This window comes from Bufo bufo, chromosome 10 (assembly GCF_905171765.1).
Source record: "Bufo bufo chromosome 10, aBufBuf1.1, whole genome shotgun sequence".
NCBI lineage: Eukaryota > Metazoa > Chordata > Amphibia > Anura > Bufonidae > Bufo > Bufo bufo.
The window spans coordinates 74,853,137-74,878,819 of NC_053398.1; the positions used below are offsets into that span (position 1 = coordinate 74,853,137).

The 25,683-nt window shown below is 43.0% G+C and overlaps 1 protein-coding gene across 2 annotated transcripts in view; it reads left to right on the forward strand.

Moving 5' to 3' along the window:
• The window catches only part of LOC120981206 (phosphomethylethanolamine N-methyltransferase-like), a 345,872-nt gene extending 321,592 nt beyond the window's left edge, over positions 1-24,280 (forward strand). For both annotated transcript variants that reach the window (XM_040410746.1, XM_040410747.1), the window contains 3 exons: positions 7,514-7,645; positions 23,476-23,592; positions 23,685-24,280. In XM_040410746.1, coding sequence (XP_040266680.1) covers positions 7,514-7,645; positions 23,476-23,592; positions 23,685-23,810 — 375 coding nt within the window. In that variant the 3' untranslated portion in view covers positions 23,811-24,280. The remainder of the gene's footprint in view (positions 1-7,513; positions 7,646-23,475; positions 23,593-23,684) is intronic.
• Positions 24,281-25,683: the final 1,403 nt, after the last annotated feature.

Below are 25,683 nucleotides of genomic sequence, written 5' to 3' on the forward strand. Positions count from 1 at the left end.
ACCCAATCTGAGTGTGTACCACTAATAACCATCCTGTTTTCTATCCCTCAGCCAGTTACTTACCCACATACAGACGTTTTCTCCCAGTCCGAGAATTCTCATTTTATATACTAACCTTTTATGTGGTACAGTGTCAAATGCTTGGGGGGGGCGGAGCCGGCAAGCCATGGTGTAGGTCGACTTCACCAGAGCTCCACACAGCTAGCCCAGCTTTATTAGAATTATTCAGTGGACGCGGACCCTAAGATGGGTAAAACCCTCAAAGATAAAGAAGGTGCCTCAGGGGCCACCTCGAAGACAAAAAAGACCCAGGGCGACCTGAACAAATTCCTCAACAGGCGATCCACATCGCACCCAGATGGAGGCAAGATGGCGCGGGAGGCGCGCAACCTCTCTGAGCGGGAAGGAGCCGACTCGGAAGCCGATAGCTCCGACGCTGAAGTCTACAGCAGATGTGAGTCGGACTCCTTGCCCCTTACCCGAAGCTTCCTTCAGCAATCGCTGACACAGGCCCTTACCCCGGTCATGAAGGAACTGTCGGATATTAAGGCCGAGTTCCAGCAGCTCGGTCACAGTGTAGAAAGCCTGGAAGAAGGCCAGGACTTGCTAGTCCGGCGGGAAGCGGGAGTTCACAACCACTTGACAACTATGTCCAGGATGATTAACACAGCTTTCCTGAACCTGGAAGACCAGGAAAACAGAGGACGAAGGAAAAACGTTCGCCTGAGGGGAATACCTGAAGCGGTTCAAGCTGAAGACCTGGCCGGTACTGTACGCTCCTTGTTTGCCTCCCTCATAGGGGAAGAACACGCCGCCGCCATTGTCATTGAAAGGGCGCATAGAGCTCTTAGGCCCAGGCCGGCTGAGGGGGAGCCGCCCAGAGATGTAGTTTGTGCTTTAATTAACTTTTTAGACACTGCAGCTGTCCTGAGAGCGGCTAGAGAGAAGGGAGATCCCTCTCTTGACGGTCATAAAGTGCTAATATTTCAAGATCTAGCGGCGAGCACATTAGCCAAGCGCAGGAATTTGCGCCCATTAACCTCGCTCCTGAGAGAGAAGAAATTGCCTGTAAGATGGCTATTCCCTTTTGGCCTCAGCACTGTCATAGGAGGGAAGCAATATACAGTTAGACTCCCGGAGGACTTGCTGCCTATTTGGGAGGCATTAGGGTCAGAAGCTCTGGACATTCAGGCATGGCTTCCTTGCAACCTGACAATGGACCTTCCAAACCTACCGCAGGCGGAGGAATGGCGCCTGGTGCAAAAGAAGAAGTCGCCGAAGAAAAGGATCCCCTAAATTATTGGGACTTATTTGAAGTGAGACCCTAGAATTCGCCATTATAGGAATCACAGCGAACGCTATGTTCCAGCCTTATAGGATTCAGGTTCTATGTTACCCGTCTATCTGATAATATATGTCCGTTTTTCTTTATTCTCTCCCGTTTTTGCCGTCATACAGCTATCCCTCTTTATTATTTCTAAACCCTTCTTGTTTCACCCTGTGCTCTACTATCAGACTGTCATTGGTAGTGCAATGTCTGCTGTTTGGTCGCTCATGTATGATCGCTCACAGGGCTCATTCACCCTGCTTTAATTACTGCCTATAGCGCCATCATCGCGCAAGGATTTGGGGAGCTCGTTGCTTATATTGTGCCCATACTTTATATGCTGTTATACATGTCCACTGTCTGTTTTTGCTGCATTGGGCTTAGTGTGTGGGAACTGGCTCAAGGGTGTTTACACACTAATTTCCCCCCAATTGGGGTTTATACCCCTTAGGGTAGATATTACCTGTTTAGTAACTGCCTTCAGTTTTACTATCTCAACCAGATGTTTTGTTCATGTATTATTTGTTCTTTTTGTTGCCCGTGTCGCCCCCTTATGGTCATATAGATCACCTGCTCAGGTTCACTCTTGCTTATAATGACTGACTTAAAAGTATTATCTTTTAATGTAAATGGTATGAACACCCCACAGAAAAGGAGCCAAGTTTACCAGCTACTTCGAAAAGAGGGAACTGACTTAGCCTTTCTCCAAGAGACCCATTTTAGGCACTTACATATCCCTAAAACAGTAAATAAGCATTTTACAGTATGGCATAATGCCTTATACTCCTCAGCCGCTAGAGGCGTCTCCATAGCTCTAGGTCAGAAGTTCCCATTCACTTTAGAGGCCAAATTAGCCGACCCTGAAGGTCGTTTTTTATTTTTAAAAGGCAAAGTGGTAAACACTATGTTCACTCTAGTGAATTTATACGCTCCAAATAGTAGACAAACCACCTGGCTGTTACGCACCTTGGAGACTTTGAAAGCGTTTAGAGAGGGATACCTCATTATAGGAGGAGACCTTAACCTCACGCTTGATCCCTCAATTGACTCGACTTCCTCAGGTCGCCCTACCTCAAGAAGGCAGTTGAGGAGACTTCTTATTGCTCTCAGAGACCTGGGGGTCTCGGATGTCTGGCGTCTCCTCCACCCTGAGGAAAAAGATTACACCTTCCACTCACAGGCGCATAATTCATACCAACGCTTGGATTATATTTTTGTTGCTAACCACCTGCTGTCCTCGATTTCTGAGGCAAGGATAGGGAATATAGTCATCTCTGACCATGCGCCTGTGAGTGTGGGGGTAAAGATCCACGCCCTACTTCCGAGATCCTGGGTCTGGAGGTTGAATGAGACGCTCCTGGAAGAGGAACCCCATAGGAAGGCTGTTGAGTTGTGCCTCAAAAATTATTTTAAAGAAAATACTGGTAACCTCGCTAATGGGACATCACTCTGGGAAGCACATAAAGTTGTGGTAAGAAGGGAACTCATTAGCCTGGGATCTAGTGCCAAAAAGCGTAGACAGAAGCAATTAGATGCCCTTCTTCAGCAAATCTCCACACTTGAGACCCTCCATAAGAAAACTAAGATGGAAGAGGTCTTAGTGTCACTTAAGTGCTTGAGACATAAGATTACTGACCTTTTAAACATTAGAGCAGCAGGGGCCTTGAGGACATTGCGCTTCAAGCAATACCTTCATGGAAATAGGGGCTCCAAGTTGGTATCCAGCCTTATCAAGGGCCAAAGGAATAGGTCCTTTATTCAGGCTATCAGATTAGCCTCGGGCCCCCGACTTATCAACACCCCAGCGATTGCCCAGGAGTTTTGCTCCTTTTATTCGAACCTGTATAACCTCCCGGTACCCCTTACTAATCAGCAAATTGAGACACGTACATCGGATTTCCTCAAATCCATCAAGATCCCGAGACTTTCAACAGATGACATACATCAACTGCTTCAACCATTCACAGTAGAAGAAGTTGAAAAGGTCCTAATGTCTATCCCCACAGGTAAGAGCCCTGGGCCTGATGGGTTCCCCATATCTTATTACAAAAAGTTTAAGGACATTTTAATCCCGCACTTCGTCGACGCTTGCAACCTACTTCTTACAGGAGGTTCCCTGACCCCACAAGCCCAGGAGGCACACATAACGATCATCCATAAGGAAGGAAAGGACAAGGAGGCCTGTGGTAGTTATAGGCCGATCTCATTATTGAATACCGATTTGAAGTGGTGGGCCAAGTTGCTCAATAGTAGGATATCCAAGTTGCTCCCTGGGCTTGTGGGTGAAGAACAGGTGGGATTCGTAGCGGGCAGGGAGGGTAGGCATAATGTCAGCAGAGTGATACATGCGATCACCCACTCTATTAAATTTAGATCCCCTCTTGTGCTATTAGGCACAGACGCAGAGAAGGCGTTCGATAGGGTCAGTTGGGCCTATATGGGTAAAATATTAAATGCCTTGGGCTTCCCTGAAGAATTCATCAGAGCTATCTACTCTCTATACTCTGCACCATCTGCGAGAGTACTGGTTAACGGCACCCTATCTAACGCCTTCCAAATTAGAAATGGCACACGTCAGGGATGCCCTTTGTCCCCTACTTTATTTGTACTCACCCTAGAGACGCTTCTTCTTAAGTTCCGACAATCCCCCTTGATCAAAGGAGTGAAAATGGGTAATTACACACACAGGATGGCCGCCTTTGCGGACGATTTGCTGCTTCTGATGACTAATCCTGAAGAGGCACTACCGGAGGTTATGCCGATTTTTGAATCCTTTGGGGCTATATCAAACTTTAAGATCAATTTTGATAAGTCGGAGGCCCTTGGTATCTCCCTTCCGACTACTCTACGTACTAAAGTCAAAGCCCTCACGCCATTCAAATGGCCTACACAAGCAATAAAATACTTAGGAGTGATGATCCCGATGGACCCCAAGTTGCTGTTTAGACTTAATTTCCCCCCGTTGCTTTCTAAGGTCACTTCTGTTCTCTCTAAGAGCAGCTCTCCTTTCCTTACCTGGCTAGGTAGGAAAAATGTCCTTACTACCTATATTTTACCATTGATTATGTACACTTTAAGAGCCCTTACCATTTTAATCCCAGCCAGTTTCATTAATAAACTTCAATCCATTATGAGCAGTTACTTATGGGACAGGGGCCGTCCTAGAATGTCCTTTCGCCTTCTTTCCCGTAGGAGAAATAATGGAGGTATTTCACTACCTGATCTATCATCTTATATGCAGGCTATCAGTTTGGAGAGATGGCTTAGATTAGCCAGACAAGAGACGCACTGTATGCATGTAGACTTTGAATTGGCTCTCTTGGGTAAAGAATCTTTCCACAGATTGTGGACACCAGGGGGGACAGGGGTAGGACCTAAAGTGGTGAGTGAATTGACCAGAGGAATGCTGCATGCATGCCACAAGGCCACGGCTTTAACCTCTACTCAGGGCAAGATATCCCCTCTTGCTCCTATTACAGCTATTCCCACACTCATGTTCCCGCAAATCATTTCTCCTTCAGATATTTGGCTAACGCTTTCACATCATAGAATAGGTGACATGAAAAAGCTTCAAACCTCATCAGACTTCTATACTGTTCTCTCAGGTGACTCAGCCCCTGGTTTAGACTTCATCCAGAGAAATGATTTTGAGAATATCTGTAAACAGTTTATGACCTCTAAATTCTTCCCAATACCATATCCGACGTGGTTAGAGAATTTTGTATTATTGCCAAGCCTACCTCACAAATGTACCACCCTTATATATAGACAGGTTCTAGGAGCAAGAGACTCCACTGTGCCGCCATGGGTTGCTGAGTGGGGAAGAGACCTTCACGTTAAGTTTGATGACAATGATATTAAGTGGATTCAAAAGGCCTCACACGGCTTCTCTAAGTGTATAAAAATTCAGGAAAACTCTGTTAAGACAGCGCTGAGGTGGTACAGAACTCCCGAGTATCTTTTTAAAATCAAGTTGCTCTCCACTGACCTCTGCTGGAGGTGTGCAGCCGCCACCGGCTCCCTATCTCACATCTGGTGGTCCTGTCCGGTCATCAGACCCTACTGGGAAGGTATTGAATCCGCCATTAATGTGATTTGTGCAACGACTCTGAAGCTTACAGTTCAGCTGATTTTGCTCTGGTTACCCACTCCAGATTTCCGCTCGGGGAAAAATAACTTGGCCACGCATTTGCTCATGGCTGCAAAACTTTTGATTCCAGTTAAATGGAGATCAATTGAGCCACCAACACTGGGGATGTGGCGGGATAGGGTCCACCAGATGTGCCAGATGGAAGAATTGATAGGCTGGACATACCATAACAGAGACAGATTTTTGCAGCTTTGGCAACCTTGGTTAAACTATAGATCAAATCTTCTCGAATCTCAGCAATGGGACTCCGAATAGGATTTTAGATAGATGGTCATTTATTCTCCACCCCTCCCCCCTCCCTCACCTGACTCATCTTGGAGACGCACTCTGGCTGCGCGCAGTCAATATATGTTTGTACCACACTTCAGATAATATGAGCAGTCATATTTCCATTTCTGGCTTGAGCGGGAAGCATAATACATTTAGGGCTGACACAATGTTGGGGCTGTTTTGTACCCCTCCCTCTTATTGATATGTAACTTATGTTATGTATATTTGTAATGTAAGATCAATCACTTTAAGGGCCTTTAGCCCTAGCTAAGTGGTGGTTACATCCTAGCCTGTATTGTTAGGCATTGCCTTTGAAGCTGTATAACTAAGCTTGATTGTGGTGGGATACACGCTATACTATGCTTTCTGCTATGTGATGTTCTTTGTTTGTTTGATCAATAAAAAGAGATTTCAAACAGTGTCAAATGCTTTGGAGAAGTCCAGATATACGACATCCATTGATTCACCGGTGTCAAGTCTAGAACTTACCTCCTCATAGAAACTGATTAAATTAGTTTGGCATGACCGATCCCCCATGAAGCCATGCTGATATGGCGTTATTTGCTTATTTCCGTTGAAATGCTCTAACATAGCATCTCTCAGAAAACCTTCAAACTGTTTACCCACAATAGATGTTAAACTTACCGGCCTATAGTTTCCAGGCTCTGTTTTTGGACCCTTTTTGAATATTGGCACCACATTTGCTATGCGCCAATCCTGTGGGACATTCCCTGTCAGTATACAGTCTGCAAATATCAGAAATAAGGGTCTGGCTATGACATTACTTAATTCCCTTAGGATACGGGGGTGTATGCCATCCGGTCCTGGCGATTTGTCTATTTTAATCTTTTTAAATCGCTTTTGTACTTCTTCCTGGGTCAGACAGGACACTTTTAATGGTGAATTTATTTTTACATTCAGCATTTCCTCTGACAGTTTATTTTCCTCAATGAATACATTGGAGAAAAAAATATTTAACAGCTTTGCTTTCTCCTCGTCGCTCTCTGCGACTCCCCCCTCATTACTCTTTAAAGGGCCGACACCTTCAGATTTATACTTTTTAACATTTATATAATTGAAGAACATTTTAGGGTTAGTTTTACTCTCTTTGGCAATTAATCTCTCGGTCTATAGTTTGTTCGCTTTTATTTGTTTTTTAAATGTTCTATTTTTTTCCTTATAGTTTTTCAGTGCTTCCGTGCTACCCTCCTGTTTTAGTGTTTTATATGCTTTCTTTTTGTCATTTATTGCTTTCTTTACAGTTCTGTTTATCCACATTGGTTTATTTTTGTTCCTTAACCTTTTATTCCCATATGGTATGTACCTCTCACAATGACATTTTAGGATGCTTTTAAAGATATCCCATTTTGTGGCTGCATTTTTATTTTTGAGGACTTTGTCCCAGTTAGTTAGGCCTATGGCCTCTCTTAGTTGGCTAAATGTAGCTTTTTTTGAAGTTTGGTATTTTTGTTCCTCCCTGTAGAAACGCTCTTTTGAATGATAATTGGAAGCTTATTACTTTATGGTCACTATTTCCCAGGTCTCCCCCAACCTGCACATCTGTTGTTCTGTCAGGCCTATTGGTTAATACTAAGTCCAGTATGGCCGTACATCTGATGTCTATACCTATCAGAACTGTGATAAACAATGATTTTAAAAAGTTTTAAATAAAAACAAAGGGTTAAAAAATACCCCCTTTCTGATGTAAGTGTTCCTTTAAATGTATTTTTTCTTTTTCTTTTTCTTTTTTTTTCTTTTTCTTGCAGTCCTGGCTGAAACCTGGAGGGAAACTCTTAATCACAGATTACTGTTGCGGTGATCAGCCTTGGTCTCCAATGTTTGAGGACTATGTGAAACAGAGAAGCTATATTCTGTACACACCTGAAGAGTATGGACAGGTAATTCCAGTGCAGTTTTTGTGCCCGGAATATAGGGCTGCTATGGATACACCATGGATACACCAGTTACAGAACATAGTAACTATGACCTTGGTACTTTAAAAGAATTTTTCCCATGTGAGAATTTTTTTAATACATTGAAAAGCACATGAACACCAATTAGCTTGTGAGAAAGCTGAACTCTTCCCTAGTTTCTGGTGGTGCAGTTGCTGCTATACCACTTAGGCCTCTTTCAGACGGGCGAGATTTCCGCGCGGGTGCAATGCGTGAGGCGAACGCATTGCACCCGCACTGAATCCAGACCCATTCATTTCTATGCGGTGCGATTTTCATGCACGGTTGCCAGGAGACGATTGGGATGGGGACCCGATCATTATTATTTTCCCTTATAACATGGTTATAAAGGGAAAATAATAGCATTCTTAATACAGAATACAGAATGCTTAGGGCTTAGAGGCCTTAGGGTACTTTTACACTTGCCTTTTTCTTTTTCGGCATAGAGTTCCGTCCTAGGGGCTCTATACCGGAAAAGAACTGATCAGTTTAATCCCTATGCATTCTGAATAGAGAGCATTCCGTTCAGGATGTCTTCAGTTCAGTCTTTTTGACTGATCAGGCAAAAGATAAAACCGCAACATGCTACGGTTTTATCTCCGGCCAAAAAAACTGAAGACTTGCCTGAAGACTTTTTTCATAGGAAGGTATTAGTGCTGGATCCAGCATTCAAAATACCGGAATGCAGGATCCGTCGTTCCGGTCTGCGCATGCGCAGACTGAAAAAAAGGTGAAAAAAATAAATAACGGATCCGTTTTTCCAGATGACACCGGAAAGACGGATCCGGCATTTCAATGCATTTTTCTGACTGATCAGGCATTTTTAAGACTGATCAGGATCCTGATCAGTTTTACAAATGCCATCAGTTGGTTTGTCTGGGATGTATTTTGCCACATGCCATTTGTTGGACTTCTGGCCAGTGGTGCAAATATGGTGCACTTTCCCTCCTTCACCCAAATTTTTATCTGCTAAGGCCATGTTTTCCCACTTGCTGTCACTATAACTTTTGGCTAGGCTGGAATGATAAAAAATTGGCTCATTATTCCAGAAATGTGGCACACTTCCGCACATTCACCCAAAAAAAAAATTTCGGGGACATATTTTGCCACATGTCGTTTGTTGTACTTCTGGCCAGGCAAGCATGAGTAAAAATTGTCTAGTTCTGCAACTGTGGCACATTTCCACGCCTTCAACCAAATTTAAAATTTTCTGGGCTGTATTTTCCCACATGCCATCACTTTGACTTTTGACCAGGCAAGCATGAGTAAAAATTATCTTGTTCCACAAATGTGTCACACTTCCGCTCCTTCACCCAAATTTTAGGCACCACTTTCCAGCGTCTCTGCTAAAACAAGCTGCAGAAGCCAGTTTGCTAGTTGTTACACGATGGAACAGTTTTTTCCACTGCCGTGTGTTCTACCAAGACTTGTCAATATGGAAATGTGGCACACTTCCACACCTTGACCAAAATGTAATTCTGCTGTATGATATTAGTACTTCTGGACAGTTTGATATTTATTTATTTTTAATTTAAAAAAATGTTTAACCCTTAGGATACCTGAGTTTTTTTGGTTTTTGCGTTTTCATTTTTCTTCCCTATCTTCCTTGAGCCATAACTTTTTAATATTTCCGTTCACATAGCTGTATGGGGGCTTTTTTTTGGCGCGACAAGTTGTTCTTTCTAATGCCACCATTAATTATGGCATACAATGTAGTGGGAAGCGGTAAAAAAAATCCAAAAGCGGTGAAATTGGAAAAAATGCAATTCCTCTACAGTATTACTGGTTTTGTTCCCACGGCGTTCCGTTTGCGACAAAACTGACACATGTTCTTAATTCTCTGGGTCACTATGATTACAAAGATACCCCATATGTATAGTTTTTTTTATGTCTAAATAATGTAAAAATAAATGTAACTTTATTGATACTATTTTGAAGTGTGTGACTTTTTGATCACATTTTATTACATTTTTTGGGGTAAAAGAAGCAATGAAAAAATTGCAAATTGGCCATTTTGCCCGTTTCTTTCGTTACGCCATTCGTCGTATTGGAAAAATAGTTTTTATATTTTAATAGTACTGGCGTTTTCAGTCCCGATGATACCCATGATGTTTATATTTTTGTTATTTAGGTATTATTTTTTTATTATACTTTTCTTTAAACTTTTATATATTTTTTTTATTTATTTTTTAACTTTTTTGTAATGATTTTAAAGCTTGTATTTGAGCATACAAAATCCATTTTTTATTTTGACCAAACATGGATTTTTAAAATGCATTTATTACTGACTGTTGCTCATTTCACGCAGCTTGAATGCCCTGAGCCTCTTCAGCGAGGCTGAGTGCATTTAAATCAATTGCCGGCATCGTTATTGGCCCAGAGGATGCCGGAAACAAGCTGGGTTTTTGACCCTTTAGATGCTGTTATTTTACTTGATCACGCATCTAAAGGCTTTAATTACCGCGATCGGCATTATTGCCGGTCGCGGTAATTAGCCGCGGGTCTGACGGCCGTTGCACGTGCGAGCAAGCGCCATGTTTGCCTATCGCTCCAGCGCAAAGAGTTACAATTGTCTCGTTCTCTATATGACTTTGGCCTTTAACAAGTGCATACTGTGTTCCCTGACCCCATGGAATTCTTGAGAGGCAGACTGCTATAGTGGCCCGAACTGGCCCAGTTGTCACAGCGGACGTGCACAGTATAAAAGATAACACACCAACCAGGCTCTGGACGAGAGACGGGGGAAGGGTCACCTCCTAGTTTATCCTTGACCTCTCTACCTGCACTGCTCAGCCCACAGGCAGACCTTGAAGGTAGGTGTGCTGTGTCCTCCAGCCTGAACTGACAAAACCCTGAACTCCCTGAGATGGTGAAGTGGGGAGATAGGAGCAGCCTGCTCGCACAGAACCTGTATGGGATAGATGACACCAACAACCAAACAAGAAATGACACTTATCTTCTGAGAGCAGGAACTGACAGCCAACCTTCCCTCCAAACTTCCCAGACCAAAATGATCAGTATAATCCGCTCAGAGCACTTAGCTAGAAACCATTTAAACTAATGACTCCACCCAGTGCACCTGATGAGAGGCGGATCCAGCACGGCACCAAAACAAATACTAAACTCGTGCTGCTATCCTGGCCGACCTCCGCACATCGTCAGAGTGGGGCATGACAGTACCCCCCCTTCTACAGGTGACCTCCGGACACCCTGGACCAACCTTATCCGGATGGGACCTATGAAAGGCCCTCACCAGTCGGCTGGCGTTGACATCTGACGCCGGAACCCACATCCTCTCCTCAGGACCGTATCCCCTCCAGTGCACCAGGTACTGGAGGGAACCCCGCAGAACTCTCGAGTCGAGAATCCTGGAGATCTAGAACAGGAGGAGGAGGCAATGGTGATGGTACCACCGGTTTAACATATTTTTTTAGTAAAGACTTGTGGAAGACATCATGGATACTCCAAGTCTGCGGCAGACTCAGTCGAAACGCCACAGGATTGATCACCGCATAAATTTTATACAGACCAACAAATCTTGGACCCAGTTTCCAAGATGGCACTTTCAACTTGATATTCTTAGTGGACAGCCCACCAGATCACCCACACACAGGTCCGGACCAGTCACACGTCTCCTGTCAGCCATTCGTTTATACATCTCACCCATCCTCTCCAAATTCCCTTGAGGATAAGGCAGAAGAGAATCTCTCCTCCTCTGGCATCCCGGAGGAACCAGACCCAGAAAAGGTACCAAACTGAGGATGGAAACCGTATGCACCAAAAAATGGCGACTTAACCGTGGACTCCTGCCTACGGTTATTCAATGCAAATTCTGCTAAGGACAAGATTGAGGACCAGTCCTCCTGATTCTCAGCCACAAAGCACCTCAAGTAGGTCTCCAGGTTTTGATTGGTACGCTCCGTCTGACCATTCGACTGTGGATGAAATGCCGACGAGAAAGAAAGTTGAATGCCAAGTCGAGAGCAGAACGCCCTCCAAAACCTGGAGACAAACTGCGTGCCCCTATAAGAGACCACATCCGAAGGAATACCGTGCAATTTCACAATATTATCCACAAAAATCTGCGCAAGAGTCTTAGCATTAGGCAGACTTGTTAATGGTATAAAGTGAGCCATTTTACTGAAACGGTCGACTACCATCAAAATCACTGTGCTCCCGGAGGAACTCGGCAGGTCCGTAATAAAGTTCATGGACAAATGCGTCCAAGGACAAGATGGAATAGACAATGGAACAAGTGAACCAGGCGGTCGAGTATGAGCAACCTTTGACCGAGCGCAGGTTTCACAAGCTGTCACGTAATTCTCAATACTCTAACGCAACCCTGGCCACCAGAACCTCCGGGACACCAGATCACAGGTGGAATTACCACCAGGATGTCCAGCGAGAACAGTATTGTGATGTTCCTTGAACACCTTGTATCGTAGGCCCTCAGGAACAAACAACCTCCCTGGGGGACACGAACCAGGAGCCCCCTCCTGAGCTCCCAACACCTCCATCTCCAATTCAGGGTACAGAGCGGAGACCACCACTCCATCCGCCAAAATTGGCGCTGGATCTTCTGAATCACCTCCCCCAGGGAAGCTGCGAGACAAGGCATCTGCCTTGACGTTCTTGACCCCCGGGCAAAAGGTAACCACGAAATTGAACCTGGTAAAAAACAATGACCATCTGGCCTGTCTAGGGTTCAGACGCTTGGCAGATTGCAGGTAAGCCAAATTCTTATGGTCTGTATACACAGTAACGGGGTGAGAAGCCCCCTCTAACCAGTGACGCCATTCTTCAAAGGCCAACTTGATAGCCAACAACTCCCTATCTCCAACATCATAATTCCTCTCGGCGACCGAGAGCTTCCTGGAGAAAAAGGCACACGGGACCCACTTGCCAGGAGAAGGACCCTGCGAAAGCACCGCCCCAACCCCCACCTCTGATGCATCAACCTCGACCACGAATGGCTGAGATACATCCGGCTGCACCAGAATGGGAGCAGACGCAAAACGCTCCTTAATAGCCGAAAAGGCCTGCAATGCCTCATCCGACCAGACAGAGACATCAGCGCCCTTCTTGGTCATATCAGTAAGAGGTTTGACTAGCGTGGAATAATTCGAAATAAATTTTCTATAATAATTCGTAAACCCCAAAAACCGCATCAAAGCTTTCTGATTCTCCGGTAGGTCCCACTCCAGAACCGCCCGGACCTTTTCGGGGTCCATACAAAAACCGGAATCATAAAGCATATATCCCAAGAATGGAAGCTCTTGCACCGCAAACAAACATTTCTCCAATTTGGCGTATAACTTATTCTCCCGAAGGATCGTCAAAACCTGTCTCACATGATCCCGATGGGTCTTCAGATCAGGAGAATAAATGAAAATGTCATCTAGGTAGACTACTACGAATCTCCCCACCAAGTAATGAAAAATATCATTGACGAATCGCTGAAATACCGCTGGCGCATTCATCAACCTAAAAGGCATTACCAGGTTCTCAAAATGACCCTTGTGCGTATTGAAGGCCGTTTTCCACTCATCCCCCTCCTTGATCCTGATCAGATTGTATGCTCCTCTCAAATCCAACTTGGAGAACACCTTGGCTCCAACAATCTGATCAAAAAGATCAGAGATCAAAGGCAGGGGATATGGATCCCGGACTGTAATACGGTTCAGCTCCCGGAAATCCAAACACGGTCTCAGTGATCCATCTTTCTTCTTCACGAAGAACAAACCTACAGCCACTGGAGACTTAGATGGTCTAATATGACCCTTTGCCAAACTCTCGGCGACATACTTTCGCATGACCTCTCTCTCGGGATGAGAGAGGTTGTAGAGCTGAGACTTAGGCAACTTAGCCCCCGGAATGAGATTCACTGGACAATCATAGTCACGATGAGGGGGCAATTCCTGAGCCCCACCCTCCGAAAAGACGTCCGAAAAATCTGAGAGATACTGAGGCAAGGCCGTAACGGACACTTCAGAAATAGATGTGACAAGACAATTATCCGAACAAAACTTACTCCAACCAATGATTTGTCTCGCTTGCCAGTCTATAATTGGGTTATGTCTAGACAACCATGGCAACCCCAAAACTATTGGAGCTGGCAAATCCTTCATGACGAAACAGGAAATAATCTCAGCATGTGAATCACCCACCCTTAAATGAATACCATGAACAACGTGAGTAAGGCTCCTTTGAGAAAGAGGAGAAGAATCAATAGCAAAAACACGAATCTCGTTCTCTAACATGCAAGTACTTAGTCCCAAACCCTCAAGAAACAGAAAGTCAATTAAATTTACTCCAGCACCACAATCAAGAAAAACATCAACAAACACATTTCTAGACTCTAGCGCCTCCATAGCTGAAAGGAGAAAACGGGAACTGCAGGGAACTTGCATACCAGTCTGCTCCACCACACCATTCATACTACCAAGTGTGAGGGAAGTTTTTTTTTTTCTCTTTTTTCTTTATCTCTTCCCCCTGTGGTTCAATATATATGGACAAGAAAAAACAAAATGACCCCTCTTCCCACAATAGAAACATAGATTGTGCACTTTTCGAAAGTCTCTACTATCCAAATGGCAAGATATCTGACCTAACTGCATGGGTTCCTCCCCTACCCCAGAGTAACAAGCAATATTACCCTGGGCAGCCGGTGAAACAAAACCACACGCGGGAGGAATCCCCTGCACTGAGGGACCCTTACACCTCTCTCTGATACGTCTATCCAAACGTATAGCCAAAGACATTGCGTTCTCCAAAGTATCTGGGTATTCATGAAAAGCCAGAGCATCTTTCAACCTTTCAGATAACCCCTGACAAAACTGGCTACGTAGCGCGGGGTCGTTCCACTCCGACTCAGTAGCCCACCTCCTAAACTCTGTGCAGTAAACCTCAGCAGTATGTTTACCCTGTAGTAAGTTACTTAATTTTGATTCTGCCATCGAAACTCGATCTGGGTCATCGTAAATCGATCCCAGGGCTTTAAAAAATTCCTCCACCGACCGGAGGGCCAGAGAACTGGGCGGCAGAGAAAAAGCCCAGGATTGCGCGTCCCCTTTAAGCAAAGACATGATGATACCCACCCTCTGATCCTCATTACCTGATGAAAATGGGTACAATCGAAAGTACAAATTACATGACTCTTTGAAACGGAAAAAATCATCAGTACCCCTGCAAATTTCTCAGGAAGAGCGACTTTAGGCTCCCCAACAATTTGACCTGTACCTGAAGCCAACACCCTCTGACACTGTGTGACCATACTATGCAGATCCGCAACCTCCAGGGACAAACCCTGCATGCGTTCAACCAGTGCATCAATTGACGCCATCACATAAACGCTGAGCAATGGAAGTCACAGTATGGCGGATTATAATGTCACGGCGGACGTGCACAGTATAAAAGATAACACACCAACCAGGCTCTGGACGAGAGACAGGGGAAGGGTCACCTCCTAGTTTATCCCTGACCTCTTTCCCTGCACTGCTCAGCCCACAGGCAGACCTTGAAGGTAGGTGTGCTGTGTCCTCCAGCCTGAACTGACAAAACCCTGAACTCCCTGAGATGGTGAAGTGGGGAGATATGAGCAGCCTGCTCGCACAGAACCTGTATGGGATAGATGACACCAACAACCAAACAAGAAATGACAGTTATCTTCTGAGAGCAGGAACTGACAGCCAACCTTCCCTCTAAACTTCCCAGACCAAAATGATCAGTATAATCCGCTCAGAGCACTTAGCTGGAGACCATTTAAACTAATGACTCCACCCAGTGCACCTGATGAGAGGCGGATCCAGCACGGCACCAAAACAAATACTAAACTCGTGCTGCTATCCTGACCGACCTCCGCACATCGTCAGAGTGGGGCATGACACCAGTATGTTCTGTCTGGTTTCTCTTGCCCAGCCTCCAGTGTAATCTCAGAGAGTGTTTTCAGCACAACAGGGATCGTTGTGACACTCAAACAGACTAATTTGTCATCCACCAATGCACAAAACATCACTTTTGTCAAATTAAATTATGCATGGATCCGTGAGAATTTTCACAATCTTCAGGCTGAGGCCCATGAATACATCTGTCCTTGCTGATGGTGCTCCATCATGCGACTGCTGCTGTTTGCCTGCTTACCATCATGTTCCGTACCGTATGGCTTCTGTGGCCATCATGCCGCTGTCGGCCTGCTTACCAACTTGTTCTGTACCATATGGCTGCTGCTGCCATTGCTGCCACCGCAGCTACTATTCCCTGCTGCCACTTTACCCTTACTGCCACTACCATTACCACTACACAGTTGCTACTACTAGTACTACTATCGTCTTGTCTGTTCCAAACTGTGCTGCTACTGTTGCTGCTACTATTGCAGCAACATTCCACTATTACCCTGCCCTTTTGACAATCCACAGTGTACTACTGCTGCTGCTCCCAATTAAAAGTGTGAATTTTTCCAGGTTCGTTTAGAAGATGCTACTCTTTCCTCTGACACTTAACACTTGTGCGTGTATAAATATGGGCAGGCATCCTTCCCCTGTTAACCCCTTCCCGACATATGACGTAATAGTGACTTGACACATTTTGACATACTATTACGTCAAGGCTGGGTCTCCTAGGCTGGGTCTCCTAGGCAACCTGTTAGTGTATTACTCAGTGTAATACACTAACAGGCAATGCATTACAATACAGATGTATTGTAATGCATTGCAGAGGGGATCAGACCCTCAAAAGTTATAGTCCCAGAGTGGGACAGAAATAAAGTTTCAAATATAAAGTTTAAAGTAAAAAAGAAAAAACGCCCCTTTCCCCTGATTTTTTTATGAAAGAAAAAACAATAAAACCGTGATTGAAACACTACCTAAAACAATCGGCCAACAAATAAAAAAAACTATGACTCTCAGGCAATGGAGACACTAAAATGTGATTATTATTTTTTTTGCTTCAAAACTGATATTATTGTGTTAAAGTGAAATAAAGTTGACATATTAGGTATTGCCGCATCCGTAACAACCTGCTCTATAAAATATCACATGATCGAATCCCTCAGGTGAACACTGTAAAACAAATAAAATCAAAACAGTGCCAAAAAGCCATTTTTGTCACCTAACATCACATAAAGTGCAACACCAAGCAATCAAATAGGCATATGCCCCCCAAAATAGAACCAATCAAACAGTCACCTCATCCCGCAAAATAATAGATCCTAACTAAGATAATCGGTCAAAAAAATAAAAAAAAAAGCTATGGCTCTCAGACTATGGAGACACTAAAACATCAATTTTTTGGTTTTAAAAATGCTGTTATTGTGTAAAACTTAGATAAATAAGAAAAAGTATACATATTAGGTATTGACACGTCCGTAAGGACCTGCTCTATAAAATGTCACATGACCTAACGCTGTAAAAATAAATAAAAACTGTGCCAAAACAACCAATAAAGTGTAATGATGAATGATCAAAAAATCATATGTACCCAAAAATGGAACCAATAAAAAAGTCAACTCTTCCTGCAAAAAACAACCCCCTGCATAAGACAATCAGCAGAAAAATTAAAAAATAAGGCGTTCAGAAAATGGAGACACAAAAACATATTTTGTTTTCAAAAAAGCGTTATTATGTAAAACTGAAACAAACAAAGTAGACATATTTGATATCATTGCGTCCGTAACAACCTGCTCTATAAAAATAGCACATGTTCTACCCAGTCAAATGAATGTTATAAAAAATAAAAACGGTGCCAAAACAGCCATTTTTTGGTTACCTTGCCTCACAAAAAACGTAATATAGAGCAATTAAAAATCATATGTACCTGAAAATAGTACCAATAAAACTGGCACCTTATCCCCTAGTTTCCAAAATGGGGTCACTTTTTGGGAGTTTTTGCTGTAAGGGTCCATCAGGGGGGCTTTAAATGGGACATGGCATCTTAAAACCAATGCAGCACAATCTGCCTTCCAAAAACCATATGGCTCTCCTTTTCTTCTGCGCCCTGCCATGTGCCCTTACATCAGTTTACGACCACATGTGGGGTGTTTCTGTAAACCGCAGAATCAAAGTAATAAATATTGAGATTTTTTTGGCTGTTAACCCTTGATGTGTTACAGGAAAAAAAAAGGATAAAAATGGAAAATCTGCCAAAAAAGTTAAATTTAGAAATTTCATCTCCATTTTCCTTAAATTCTTACAAAAGTTTGTAAAATCAGTTTTGAGTAATTTGAGGGGTGTAGTTTCTACAATTGGGTAATTTATGGGGGGTTTACACTATGTAAGCCCCACAAAGTGAATTCAGACCTGAACTGGTCCTTAAAAAGTGGGTTTTGGAAATTTTCTTAAAAGTTTTAAGAATTGCTTCTAAAATTCTAAGCCTTCTAACGTCCTAAAAAAATTAAATGACATTTACAAAATTTTGCCAACATAAAGTAGACATATGGGGAATGTTAAGTAATAAATATTTAATGAGGTATAACTTTCTGTTTTAAAAGCAGAGAAATAAAAAATTTGAAAATTATGAATTTTTAAATTTTTTGGGTAAATTTGGAATTTTGGGATAAATAAAGGTGAAATATATTAACTCAAATTTATGGCTATCATGAAGTACAATGTGTCACGAGAAAACAATCTCAGAATGGCTTGGATAAATAATACTGTTCCAAAATTATTACCACATAAAGTGACACATGTCAGATTTGCAAAAGATGGACTGGGCAGGAGGGCGAAAACTCGGTTAGAAGGGTTAGAAAGGGTTAATGCAGAATTTTTGCCCGCTTGTGCAAAACGGACCACTCTTTCTTCTGACAATTAAAAGGGTTGTGTGCTTTTTTATATTAATGACCTATCCTCAGGATAGGTCCTCAATATCAGACCGACGGGGTCAGACTCCTGGTACCCCCTCTGATCAGCTGTTTGAAGAGAAAGCAGCACTCATACTAGTGCTGCCTTCTCCATTGTTTACCTGCTCGCCACTGCAGCGGTGAGCAGGTGTAATTACAACTCCTGCCGTCCCCATTTATTTGAATAAGATTGAGCCGTCCTATTGAAGTGAATAGGACGGCGTAGCTGTAATAACACCTGCTCACTGCTGTGGTCGCAATGGCAAGCAGGTAAACAATTTGAGATCGCTGCTCTTTCTTCCTATAATTAACACTAGTGCATATATAAATACGGACAGGCATAATTTTTAAGGCATAATTTTTGAATGCTTGTGCAGAGTGAGCCACTCTTTCTTCTGACATTAACCCCTTCAACCCCAGGCCTGTTTTCACCTTCCTGCCCAGGCCATTTTTTGCAAATATGACATGTGTCACTTTATGTGGTAATAACTTTAAAACGCTTTTACTTATACAGGCCGTTCTGAGATAGTTTTCTCATCACATATCGTACTTCATGATAGTGGTAAAAAAATAATAATTTTTATTCCTAAAAAAAAAAATTTACAAAATATTTGGAAAAATTAGCAAATTTCCAAATTTCTATTTCTCGACTTTTATAATAGATAGTAATACCTCCAAAAATAGTAATTACTTTACATTCCTCATATGTCTACTTCATGTTTGGATCATTTTGAAAATGACATTTTATTTTTTGGGGACGTTAGAAGGCTTAGAAGTTTGAAAGCAAATCTTGAAATTGTTTGGAAAATTTCCAAAACCCACTTTTTAATGACCAGTTCAGGTCTGAAGTCACTTTGTGAGGCTTACATAATAGAAACTACCCAAAAATTACCCCATTTTAGAAACTACAAACTTTGTTAACCCTTTAGGTGTTCCACAAGAATTAATGGAAAATGGAGATGACATTTCAGAATTTCACTTTTTTGGCAGATTTTACATTTTAATAATTTTTTTCCAGTAGCAAAGCAAGGGTTAACAGCCAAATAAAACTCAATATTTATTACCCTGATTCTGCGGTTTACAGAAACACCCCACAGGTGATCGTAAACTGCTGTAGGGGCGCAGGCAAGGCGCAGTAGAAAAGGAACGCCATGTGGTTTTTGGAAGGCAGATTTAGCTGAACTGGTTTTTAGATGCCATGTCCCATTTGAAGCCCCCCTGATGCACCCCTACAGTAGAAACTCAAAAAAGTGACCACATTTTGGAAACTACGGGATAAGGTGCCAGTTTTATTGGTACCGTTTTGGGGTACATATGATTTTTAATTGCTCTATATTACGTTTTTTGTGAGGCAAGGTCTTGAAATTGGATGTTTTGGCACCGTTTTTATTTTTACAGCGTTTACCTGAGGGATTAGGTCATGTGACTTTTTTATAGAGCAGATCGTTACGGACGTGGCAATACCTAATATGTCAACTTTTTTTTTTTCATTTTAGCACAATAATCGCAGTTTTGAAGCAAAAAATTATCATATTTTAATGTCTCCATTGTCTGAGAGTGATAGCCTTTTTATTTTTTGACCGATTCTCTTAGGTAGGGTCTCATTTTTTGCAGGATGAGGTGACGGTCTGATTGGTACTATTTTGGGGGGCATGTGCCTTTTTGATCACTTGCTGTTTCAATTTTTGTGATGTTATGTGACCAAAATGGCTTTTTTTTTACACCGTTTTTTTTTTTACGGTGTTCACATGAGGGGTTAGGTAATGTGATATTTTTATAGAGCTAGTTGTTACGGACGTGGCGATACCTAATATGTATATATTTTTTTAATGTATTTTACTTTAGCACAATAATAGCAGTTTTGAAACAAAACAAATTATGTTTTAGTGTCTCCATGGTCTGAGTTTTTTTTTTCTTTTGGGCGATTAAGTAGGGGCAAATTTTTTGCGGGATGAGGTGACGGTTTTATTGATACCATTTTGTGGGACATACGCCTTTTTGATCGCTTGGTGTTGCACTTTTTGTGATGTAAGATGACAAAAATAGCTTTTTTTTACACTGTTTTTATTTTTATTTTTTTATGGTGTTTATCGGACAGGGTGGATCATGTGATATATTTATAGAGCCGGTCATTACGGACACGGCGATACCTAATATGTGTGGGTTTGTTTTGTTTTTTCAGTTTTTTATTATAAAATAAGGGGAAAGGGGCGTTTTTTTTCTTTTTTACTTTATTAATTTTATTACTTCATAAATTTTATTAAAAACACTTTTTTTAACTTTTTTTTCTTTACTTTATTTCTGATGTTCACTTTTGGGGATCTGATCCCCTCTGCAATGCATTACAATACATCTGTATTGTAATGCATTGCCTGTCATACACTAATAGGTTGCCTAGGACAGTGTTTCCCAACCAGTGTGCCTCCAGCTGTTGCAAAACTACAACTCCCAGCATGCCCGGACAGCCTTTGGCTGTGCAGGCATGCTGGGAGTTGTAGTTTTGCAACAGCTGGAGGCACACTGGTTGGGAAACACTGGCCTAGGAGACCCAGCCTGAGGCTGGATCTCCTCGGCACCCGTAGAAGGCAGTTCCCGATGCCGTGCAAGGCATTGGGCAGCCTCTGCACGGCATCAGGCTGCCTTGTGACATAGCAGTGCGGGGACTCGTTGCGATCACTCACCCGACACATACCCCTTCTATGTCACAGTCAGTGCGGACCATGGCATAGAAGGGGTTAATCCGCCGTCATCGGCTTTTACAGAGATGCCGGCGGATACAGCAGGGGCCCGGCTACCACGGACTGCTGGGCCCCAGCAGTGATCGCGCGCACACCTCTCCGGTGCCCGCGCCATCACCATGACGTACTATTACGTCAAATTGCGGGAACGCAGTGGTTCCCATGATGTAATAGTACGTCAAAGGTCAGGAAGGGGTTAATGTGTGTGTGCGTGTGTGTGTGTGTGTGTATAAACAGGGGCAGGAGGTATAATTTTTGAACGCTTGGTCATGCCAAGCCACTGTCTTTTTCCCATAACACTGTGTATTTAAACACCATCTCCCCCTGATAAGGGACAATTTTTGGCAGTTTGTTAACACTGTCAAAAATGAATTTACCTATAGCTATATATATATATATATGTCAGTGCTATTGCTGTCGTAGCACACAAGCTGGGGGAGAAGATAGAGGGGAATTTTTTTTAAAAAAATTTACAAATCTGAGTGTTAGGAGACTAGAGGGTGTTATATACCAATTTTCAGGACAATTGGAGCAATTTCAATTCACTTTGAATCAATTTGGACACAAATCGTCTTAAAAAAAAAAATCTAATTGGGCACTAAATGAATTTCAATACATTTGCTCATCTATAAAACAGAGTTTAACCCCTTAAGCCACTGCCTTAAGCCACCATGACATACAGGTTCGTCATGGCAGCAATCTTCGTTATGCAGACATGGTGACAGCATTGAAATCCCTGCTGTTACACACAGCCAGGGATCTCGGCTGACTGGCCTGGGACCAATGAGGGCTGTCTCGGGCTGGTGATCACTCTGATTGGCTAAGGTAAAAAATGGCTTGTTACTGAATAGGTTAAAAACCAAGTCAGTCATGGTGTTTGGAGATCATGTCTCTGTGCTGCTAAAGACCTTTATAAAACTTGTTCTTGTCAACTGTTTAACGTTGTTTTTACCTATACTTTCAGAAAATGATTTTCTGTAACTTTGTGAAAAAATTGCTATTCCCAAAATAAAATTTTTATTTTTTATTGTTGTTTTTCATAGGTCTTCCTATCCCAGTGAGAAATGGCCATAATTTTAGCAATTGATAGCTTTCTTTTTGATGATGGATAAATTATTGTGTGGTAATACAGCTTAAAGGGGTTGTGCAGGCTTAAGGCTACTTTCACACTAGTGGCACGGACCTCTGGCAGGCTGTTCCGTCGGGTGAACAGCCTGTCGGATCCGTCCTGCTGCTAGTGACCGTGTGCCCCCGGACTGCCGCTCCGTCCCCATTGACTATAATGGGGGCGGGGGCAGAGTTCCGGCGAGGCACGGCAAGAGGCTGCCGGAATAAAACTACGGCATGTCCAACATTTATTCCGGCAGCCTCTCGCCATGTGTTGCCGTGCCTCGACGGAACTCCGCCCTGCCCCCATTATAGTCAATAGGGATGGAGCGGCAGTCTGGGGGCACACGGTCACTAGCGGTAGAAAGGGAAAATAATAGCATTCTTGATACAGAATGCTTAGTAAAACAGGGCTGGAGGGGTTAAATATTTTTTAAAAATAATTTAACTCACCTTAATCCACTTGTTCGCGCAGCCCGGCTTCTCTTCTGTCTTCATCTTTTCTATGCAGTAGGAAAAGGACCTGTGGTGACGTCACTGTGCTCATCACATGGTCTGTCACATGATCCATCACCAGAAGCCGGGCTGCGTGAACAAGTGGATTAAGGTGAGTTAAATATATATATTTTTTTATTAACCCCTCCAGCCCTATTTTACTAAGCATTTTGTATTAAGAATGCTATTATTTTCCCTTATAACTATGTTATAAGGGAAAATAATACAATCTACACAACACCTAACTCAAACCCGAACTTCTGTGAAGAATTTCGGTTTTGGGTACCAAACATGCCGATTTTTCTCACGCGTGAGCAAAACGCATTAAAATGTTTTGCACTCACGTGGAAAAATCGCGCATTTTCCCGCGACGCACCCGCATCTTATCCGGCCCAAAACCATGACGCCCATGTGAAAGAGGCCTAACTGTCAGATGATTACGGTGTAGGACTTGGGAAGAGTATCCCTATGTACTATGTGCTGAAGAGTTACATATTGGAACAGCAATTTCCTGGATAAACAGAGTTTACTATAATATTATTTTGTATTCATGCAGTGATGCAGTAGTAGACTATGTCTTTGTAACTTCTCACATCTGTCCACAGTTTTTGCAGAAAGTTGGTTTTGTTAAGGTTCAAGCTTTGGATCGGACAGAACAGTTTGTACAAGTTCTGAAAAAGGAGCTTAAACGTACACAAGAGAAAAAGCAGGAGTTCCTAGAGGTAATGGCCTAAAACCTAGATCTGTATAATGTGTCTGACGTGACATCTAGGATTGTAGAATGACTTACACTGTCACTCTCTCTTCCATATAGAGCTTTTCAGAAGAGGATTATAACTACATTATTGAAGGCTGGAAGGAAAAACTTCATCGCTGTAGCCTAGGGGATCAGCGTTGGGGCCTGTTCCTAGCAGAGAAACCACTGGACATCATGTCTTAACTGTTGGCTTCTTCTTTTTGCTGGGCCAAAAACCTTAATGGGGTATTCAGGTTGTAACAAGGTTGATCACGAGAAAAGGGACCCCACCAGGTTGAGCATGCGGAATTCTGCTACATTCATCTTTGGGAATTCTGTAAATACGGTAGCTGATTGCTGTACTCTTTTTCTGGAACTCCCAGAGATTTGACTGGATCAGCAGTGTTATGCACATCCTGACTCTCCATTCATTTTGGTGGTCCCCACGAGATACCCATTCTCGTGATGGATATTGGTCCCAGTAGTAGAACCCCCCACCGATCTGATATCTTCTGTGAAAGGGGGATAATTTGCTACAAACGGAATACCCCTTTAACCTTAAAGAGGACCTTTCATGTGTCCAGACATTATAAAAATAAGTAGCAAGTTATATAAGGCATAAAGCAGGGATCTAATAGCGCTTACTATTTTTCCTGGGCGTTGCTCCGTTCGCCCGCTGTGCCCCTGTTAAATTCTCCAGCCTGGTATGCTAATTAATAACAGGAAGGAGGAGACGCCAGGGTTTCTCAATGGGCAAAGGAGAGCATTACAGCCAGGGAGAAGGTGATTATTTTTTTTATCCCTGGCTGTGACGCTCTCCTTTGTGATTGGACTGCGCTACAGCCAGGTAGAAGGAGACGCCCATTGAGAAACCCTGGCATCTCCTCCCTGTTCCGATGCTATTAATTAGCATACCAGGCGGGAGAATTCAACAGGGGCACAGCGGGTGAACGGAGCGGCGCCCAGGAAAAATAGTAAGCGCTATTAGATCCCTGCTTTATGCCCTACATAACGTGCTACTTATTTTATAATGTCTGGACCCATGAAAGGTCTTCTTTAAAGGGAATCTGTCACCAGACACCTCTATATAAAACTGTCTGCATAGAGATGTAGCTGTGGTTCACCTGATTTAAGTGTTTTTCTTTTGTTGATCCGAGGTGCCGTTCCTGAGCTAAGATACGTTTTTCTTAATATTCAGATTGGGCCTTTGGTGCAACAAGGGCATCACCATTGCTCTTGTTACACGCAAGCTCCTTTCCTTTCTGTGGCCAGCCCCTCTCTCGCTGCTTTGACAGGGCCAGGCATTAGCAAAGCAGCCAGGGAGGGGCTGAGTGGAGCTTGGGTGTAACGAGAGCTAAGGGGACAACCTCATTGCATATTAAGGCCTCATGCACACGACCGTTGTTGTGTTCCGTGTCCGTTGTTCCGTTTTCCGTGATTTTCTGCAGACCCATTGACTTTCAATGGGTCCGTTGAAAACTCGGATAATGCACCGTTTGTCATCCGCGTCCGTGATCCGTGTTTCCAGTACGTCAAAAAAATATGACCTGTCCTATTTTTTTCACGGACAACGGTTCGCGGACCCATTCAAGTCAATGGGTCCGTGAAAAAACACGGAGGCACACAAGATTGTCATCCGCGTCCGCGTCCGTTTTTTTCCTATCATTTCCAAGGCAAACTTGACTTAGATTTTTTTTCACTTTCCTTCATGTCTGGTGATCCTCCAAAAATCAAGGAAGACACACGGAAACAAAAACGGAAACGGATCACAGAATAACGGAACCCCGTTTTGCGGACCATGAAAAAATACTGTCGTGTGCATGAGGCCTAAGAAAAAGTATCAACTTGGAAACTGAGCCACTGATCAAGAAAAGAAAAATAGCATTTTAATCAGTTGAATCACAGCTATGTGTCTCTGCAAACTGTTTGATAGGGAGGTCGCTGATGACAGATTTCCTTCAACAGTTTTTACAAAATGTTTGTATTTCTTTAAATGAAAATGCCATGGTTTTCCATTTGTTCTGTGTATATCTATGGATCCATAATATAGCAACAGAATACTGTGCCCAAATGATGT